General features: G+C 49.0%; 1 protein-coding gene across 2 annotated transcripts in view; it reads left to right on the forward strand.

Moving 5' to 3' along the window:
- LOC130386187 (protocadherin alpha-C2-like) overlaps positions 1-7533 on the forward strand; it is a 20269-nt gene extending 12736 nt beyond the window's left edge. For both annotated transcript variants that reach the window (XM_056594976.1, XM_056594977.1), the window contains exons 3-4: positions 248-333; positions 7205-7533. In XM_056594976.1, the coding sequence (XP_056450951.1) occupies positions 248-333; positions 7205-7533 (415 nt within the window). The remainder of the gene's footprint in view (positions 1-247; positions 334-7204) is intronic.
- The last annotated feature ends 343 nt before the right edge of the window (positions 7534-7876 follow it).

Below are 7876 nucleotides of genomic sequence, written 5' to 3' on the forward strand. Positions count from 1 at the left end.
AAGTCCCCTTCCCCTGAGCTGTGCAGTGGTGCAGTGACGTAGAGCCGAACCTCACTGCACTGGTGTACAGGTGTGTCTGACCAGAGGCGTTCAACAAGGCTCCGTTCTCAGTCCCCTTCGGTTCATCTTTCACACGTGTCTGACCTGAGGCGTTCCACAAGGCTCCGTTCCCGGTCCCCTTCGGTTCATCCTTCAGCTCCCCCAGCCCCCCCGACGCTGACAGACCCCCCTGTGCTTTGTTTTCCAGCGCGGTCCACATGGAGGAGTCGTCGGTAATGCAGGGAGCCCAGGGCATGCTGGTCCAGAACTGGCCAACAGTGTCCAGCGCTGCAGGTGAGGAAAGTACCTCCAACAGACAGGCCGCATGGGAATGTTGAAAACAGTTATAATGTATCAAACAAGAACATATCATGCAATTATAATATATCATATAAGAACAAATCATACAATAACATAACATACAATTATAATATATCATACAATTGTAATATGTTAACAAATTAATACATTCACATTTGATTGTTGTTCCTATTTTATAAATATTTATAGAATATTTATTGTTGGTTGTTTCATTTCAAGGAATGTTTCATGTTGCAGAATGAACCCATGTTGCTCCTAAAGTAGAAATTATAATATATAAATACATATGTATAGATGTTAAGTCCTATTCTATTTCATATGAGAACTCACAAACATAACATTAACAGGAGAGTCAAAGACAAACTAACAGTACATACTAAGTTTACGTATATACGTGTACTGTTACTGCAGCCCCAGTAGAGAGGCTGTATCTGATGTGTTTTGTGAATAACAGTGTACTGTTATTCTGCACTGTACAGACGGTTCATAATTAGCCCACAAAGAGAAATGAATCGGAGAGGCAGGTGAGGAAAGTACCTTGAGTAGACATTCCCTGCTGCAGGGGAATGGGATCAGGTGTCTGGGAGACAGGAAGGCAGCAAGAGGACTCTTAGGTCGGGGTCTGTGGGTTCAGATTGTATTATTGATCGTCATAGTAGTGCTGATGTGGTTTTATCAAGGCAAAAAGTATCAAAGCAACAAAAAACAAAACTCTTTCTATTGTTCACTCCCTTATTGAACAATAGCTTTTTCAGAAACATTTCAATCAGCATAATTTAAACCTTGTTTCACTCATTGTTTGTCATCAGTAGTATTGTATTTCACCGAGCTTTGAACAATCAGGAGGCTGATTATCAAAAACAATCACAGGCAAAGCAGAACACATGCATCTCTGCGTGTGTACACACACACATGCACACACAGACACAGAAATACACGCACACACACACACATACACACGCAGACACGCATATACACAAGCAGACACACACATACATTAAATCGACATGTTTATTTGATAGCATTCCACCATTGAGTTTGGCAGCTTCACTTTAAAAATCAATCTCTATTCTATCCGAGGTATTAAGTGGGACATGTTTGGAGGTTACTGCTAAGGGCTGAACATGGGAACTCAGTCTCCATGGAATGAACACAGAACTACATGTCAAGGACACAACCCTTACCCAACACATGATTACATCAACGTATGACCCTTTGAATACAAGCAACACTTGTATCACACAAATGGAGATGAAAGCATGAATACATAAAAATACATTGATCAATCCACGTTCACACCCAACCAAGCTGACATTATCACATACAGAGCTCCCCCGTTTCAGAGATGCATTGCAGAAACAACAGTGTCAATTAGAACCAGTGTGTGGGTGTGTGTGTTTGTGTGCGTACGTACGTACGTACGTACGTGCGTGCGTGCGTGCGTGCGTGTGTGTGTGTGTGTGTGTGTGTGTGTGTGTGTGTGATTAAGTGCTTAGGCAGAATGTGTAGATAACGGTGGTTCTATCTGTGGGTCGCCCACACTGGCCGAGGCTGGAAGCTCCCATCCAGATTCTGCTGCCATTGATTTTCTGTCTCTCAGTTAGAATTACAGCCAGAGTCTGAAGCTCCAGGGTGAGGGGCAGCTAGCAGCCATCCCTTAGTCCCCTCACCCTCTCCTGGCTAAGAACCATGTGCTTCCTCCTGGACCGTGGATGTAAAGGATGGAGGGGGTAGGAAGGTCTACAGGCTACTGGCTAGTCTAGTGGCTATTCTAATGTCTAGTGGATAGTGGCAAATTGCTAGTCTAGTGGCTAGGCTAGTGGCTAGTCTGGCTAGTGGCTAGTATGGCTAGTTGCTAGTCTGGTGGCTAGTGGCTAGTTTAGTGGCTAGTCTGGCTAGTTGCTAGTCTAGTGGCTAGTCTAGTGGCTACTGGCTAGTGGCTACTTGCTTGTGGCTAGTGGTTAGTGGCTACTGGCTAATTGCTAGTCTGATGGCTACTGGATACTGGCTACTGGCTAGTCTTGGGGCTACTAGCTAGGCACACATAATTTCAGCAAGATGCCCAAAGCCCTCCCTGGTTGTCCATACCGGTCTCTGTCTTCACTGTCCAGCCCCTGCCTGCTCCTTAATGACATGAGAGTCGCTTTGGATAAGAGGGTCCGGAGCGACTTCCTATTAACAGGAGGGAACAGGGAATGGCAGTGGGATGGAGAGACCCCCCCCCGATCTGAACCGTTTATGTACTTCATGCGCGGCTGCTCTGGCCCTGGCTCCGCCCGCCGCTCCTGCAGAGAGCTGCATTACGTCCTAATGCACCACTGAGGCACACTGCCGTAGGTCGACCACACGGCCAGCGGCCGCAGCTGGGTGAGCTGCGGCCGCTGCCTCCTGGATCCCAGGACCACGGCCCGGTCCCCGCTCGCCCCTCTCTCCCTCTCTCTTTCTCCCCGCTCGCCCCTCTCTCTCTCCCCGCTCGCCCCTCTCTCTCCCTCTCTCTCCTCGGTCGCCCCTCTCTCTCCTCGGTCGCCCCTCTCTCTCCTCTCTCTCCCTCTCTCTCCCTCTCTCTCCTCTCTCTCCCTCTCTCTCCTCTCTCGCCCCTCTCTCTCCTCGGTCACCCCTCTCTCTCCCTCTCTCTCCTCGGTCGCCCCTCTCTCTCCTCTCTTGCCCCTCTCTCTCCTCGGTCGCCCCTCTCTCTCCTCTCTCTCCCTCTCTCTCCTCTCTCGCCCCTCTCTCTCCTCGCTCGCCCCTACAGCTCTGGGACTCTCCCCCTGGTGGGGACTCTGCGCGCCAGCGAGGTCCTTGAAGGTCGGGGGGCGCCCTTGCGGCCCCCGGGGGGAGGGGGGGAGGAGAGGGAGGACGACCGGGGGAAGGGGGGGAGGAGAGGGAGGATAAGGATACGAGGAGTGAAGGTACGAACAGGAGAGGCTGTGTTTCCATGTGCGGTAGGAGAGGTACAGGGAGGGGGAGGGGGAGGGGGGGAGACGGAGGTGTGGAGGGGGGAGGTGAACGGGATTGGCAGGTTCCCTGCAGTAGCGGTGTTGCTAGGGAACCGGCATGTGAGACTGTTGCCAGGCAACACTGCCTCACAACGGAGGGACGGAGGGATTGCTGCAGCAGCCACACCCTCGGTGAGGGGGGGGGTGGGGGGAGAGAGTGGGCGATGGTAGTTTCCATGGCGACCGGTCATATCTCTGAGCGGGAGAGGCGGACGAAGAGGAAGAGGAGGAGGATGGACAGGTATTAATAGGAAGGAGGGGGTCGGGGATGAGCAGTAATTGGGAAAAAATAAAGAATTTGAAAAAATCCAGAACGATTCTAGATTCTGAATCCAGAGTGACAGAACGATTCTAGATTCTGAATCCAGAAGTGACAGAACGATTCTAGATTCTGAATCCAGAGTGACAGAACGATTCTAGATTCTGAATCCAGAGGTGACGGCAGTGCCTGCATCGCAGCCCACAGGCAGTTTGAACATGTGTCTGTAACGATGGCAGCAGTGAGACTAAAGGGGGGAGGCGGCAGCCCAGAATACCAGACAATAGAGACCGCCAGCTAGACATCCTGGTATCCATGGCAACCGGTGTACAGCACGCATAGCGATAGCTGCTTTGATAGCGCTGGTTTAGTGTGGAGTCTCACATGTTGTCAAGCGAAGCCCAGACCGGAGGAAATACGGAAATACTCCTCCTATTCACACACTCACATACACATGCAGTTAAACAGACACAAACGTACATACACGCACACATACACAAACACACAAACAGACACGCACACGCATACACACAAACACACATGCACACTCGCGTAGACATACACACACACACATACTTTCACACAAACATACACAAATACATACAGAATGACGCACACACAAAAACATATATACACAAAGACACACACACAAAGACACACACGCACACATCCACACACACAAACAAAAGGAGTTTGATTAAAACCTGTGGCAGTGATTTCAGTCTGGTGAGTGTGTTGAGAGTGATGGAGGGGGCAGACAGCAGCTCATGAATGAAGCAGCACCCGTCGCTGACATTTGGGCTGATGGAGTAGTGATGGAGTAGTGATGGAGTAATGGGGTGGAGACTCGTGATGGAGTCCACCTTTAAAGTCCCTGATGGCAGAATAACTCCAGACGATATATAGATCTACAATGAGCGGTGGAAATCAAAGACTTGCTCCTTGATTAACACCGTGTCTAAAGTGTCTGCTGTTAGTGATAGAGTAAAGTAGGAGTAATCAGGACAGATATCTGTGATGCAGCTGTCACTGAGAACGAGATACGATGCTCTGCGAGGTGTAAAGAACACTCAACTTTTTTATTTGTTTTTTATTTAAATAACACCCTCTTTTAACACCACCGCCGTAACGTAGTAACTTGTTACATGTGTGAGTTTCCTTATGTCCTTGACGAAAAAAACCCGATTATAATAATAACAACATTGATACATTCACTTTTGGAAGTTGTTCATATTTTAAAAATGGTCATCTTCAAATATTTATTGTAGGTTGTTTCATTTCAATGAATCTTTCATGTAGCCGAATGAACCCATGTTGCTCCTAAAATAGAAATTGTAAATATTAAATCTTATTCTATTTGATATGTCAGCTCACAAACATCACATTAACAGGAGAGTCACAGACAAACTAACGGTGCACACTTACACTGACGTGAGTTACACTCACATTTGTATATGCATACGTGTATTGTTACTGCAGCCCCAGTAGAGAAGCGGTATTTAATGTGTTTTGTGAATAACAGTGTACTATATATAGAGCAGTCCTAGAAGATATAGGTTTCTGCACTGTACAGACGGTTCATAATTAGCCCACAAAGAGAAATGAAACTGAATATTTTCCAAGGGCTGTGTTTGATCTGAATAAACTCTGGAGGGAAAGTAGGTCAGGGAGAGAGAGCTGGTGTGATCCATGGAGCAGAGTCTGCCCGCCTACCTCGTTCTCTCTCTCTCTCTCTCTCTCTCTCTCTCTCTCTCTCTCTCTCTCTCTCTCTGATTTTCTTCCTTGTTCTCGCTCACTCCCTCCCTGCCTTGCTCTCTCTCTGTCTCACACTCTCCATGCCTGTCGCGCTCTCTCTCTCTCTCACACACTGTCTGCCTCGCTCTCCCTCTCTGTCATTCTCAAATTAGCTTCCTCGCTCGCTCTCGCTCTCTCTCTCTCTCTCGCTCTCTCTCTCTCTCTCGCTCTCTCACTCTCGCTTGCTGAATTCATCTCTCACTCGTTTCTTATTCAAACTTTTTTTTCTCTCTGTCACTTTCTCTCTCCATCCCTGTCTCCTTCTCTATCCTCCCTTTGTTGCTCTCTCTCTCTTCACTCCCCATCAGTCACTCTATGCCTATACTCTCTCTCTCTTCACTCCCCATCAGTCACTCTATGCCTATACTCTCTCTCTCTCTCTCTCTCCCTCTCTCTCTCTCTCTGATTCCTGTCTGACGTGCCCTTTTGACCTTGCCTCTCTATGTTCATCTGACGTCTCCCTCTCCACCCCATAATCTCCTGCTCCTCCTCTCTTCTCCTCTCTCTAAAGTCTAGTCTCGGTCCCTCGTCTCTGCTTGTCACATATCTCTGCTCCTTCTCCTTTCGTCTCACACGTCTCTCGCTTTATTTAAGAAATGTTTTGTTGCCTTTCTTGCTTTTTTTTTGGGCTCTCTGTCGTCTCCAGAATCTCTCGTTTCAGTCACAATCCCTCTACTGCAGCTTCTCTGAAACCCACCATGTATCGCATCATCCAATGACATCAAATGTAAACTCATAGTCAAGTGATAATCATTACATATTATTTAATCATTCAGTGTTGGCTTTTTCCAAAGTGACTTACAGTGAATTCAGAGACAGGTCATTAAGGAGCAGGTAGGGTTAGACAGTACAGAGACAGGTCATTAAGGAGCAGGTAGGGGTTAGACAGTACAGAGACAGGCCATTAAGGAGCAGGTAGGGTTAGACAGTACAGAGACAGGTCATTAAGGAGCAGGTATGGGTTAGACAGGACAGAGACAGGTCATTAAGGAGCAGGTAGGGGTTAGACAGTACAGAGACAGGTCATTAAGGAGCAGGTAGGGGTTAGACAGTACAGAGACAGGTCATTAAGGAGCAGGTAGGGGTTAGACAGTACAGAGACAGGTCATTAAGGAGCAGGTAGGGTTAGACAGTACAGAGACAGGTCACTAAGGCGCAGGTAGGGGTTAGACAGTACAGAGACAGGTCATTAAGGAGCAGGTAGGGGTTAGACAGTACAGAGACAGGTCATTAAGGAGCAGGTAGGGGTTAGACATTACAGAGACAGGTCATTAAGGAGCAAGTAGGGTTAGACAGTACAGAGACAGGTCACTAAGGAGCAGGTAGGGGTTAGACAGTACAGAGACAGGTCATTAAGGAGCAGGTAGGGGTTAGACAGTACAGAGACAGGTCATTAAGGAGCAGGTAGGGGTTAGACAGTACAGAGACAGGTCATTAAGGAGCAGGTAGGGGTTAGACAGTAGAGAGACAGGTCATTAAAGAGCAGGTAGGGGTTAGACAGTATAGGTACATGTCAGTGACCTCAGTTATGATGTTAGTAGGGTTTTTTCAAAGTACTACAAACCCTTTGGATGTGAAGTTTAAAATGTTGTGTAACTGTTGTAACATGAGAATCGGATCAAACAGAATTCGGGGGGGGGAGGTCTGACTCCAAGCTGAGGTTAGTCTCTGTGTTTCAACCCCCATGCTGACAGTTACATGCTATTATTAGAATAAAAAAGTAAATAATCTCTCTCTCTCACTCTCTCTCTCTCTCTCTCTCTCTCTCTCTCTCTCTCTCTCTCTCTCTCTCCAGACGGGGAGGGTGGGGGAGAGCTTTCCCCTCCAGTGGGCGCCGGGGTCGACAGCAACAGCTGGCACTTCCGCTACGGCGCCGGGGGCCCCATCTACGGGCCCCCCGCCCCCATAAGGGCGAGCGAGGTCCCCCCTGAAGCCTTCATCATCCCGGGGTCCCCCGCCATCATCTCCATCCGCCACGACCCCGCCCCGCCCTCTGAGGACAAGGGCGAGTTCATCAGCTTCGGCAAGAAGGGGGAGGACCCCAAGAAGAAGAAGAAGAAGAAGAAAGACAAGAAGGACAAGAAAGACAACAAGGGGAAGGGGGGAGACGACACCGACGACTAGGGGGGAGGGAGGTAGGGAGAGAGGGGGGGAGAGGGGGAGGACCCCAAGAAGAAGAAGAAGAAGAAAGACAAGAAGCGAAGGGGGGAGACGACACAGACGACTAGAGTGGGAGGGAGAGGGGAGGGAAGAGAAGGGGGAGAGAGGGGGAGGAAGCTGACGACTAGAGTGGGAGGGAGAGGGGGGAAGTGGAAGGGGGACGACATGGATGACTAGAGGGAGAGAGAGGGAGAGAGGGGGAGGGAGGGGGGGAGGGAGAGAAAGAAGGAGAGGGAGAAGGAGAAAAAGAGGGAGAGGGAGGGAGAAAGAAGGAAGGGAGGGAAAGAGAGAGGGGGAAAGAGGGGAA

The sequence above is a fragment of the Gadus chalcogrammus genome, chromosome 7 (assembly GCF_026213295.1).
Source record: "Gadus chalcogrammus isolate NIFS_2021 chromosome 7, NIFS_Gcha_1.0, whole genome shotgun sequence".
In the NCBI taxonomy this organism is placed as follows: Eukaryota; Metazoa; Chordata; class Actinopteri; order Gadiformes; family Gadidae; genus Gadus; species Gadus chalcogrammus.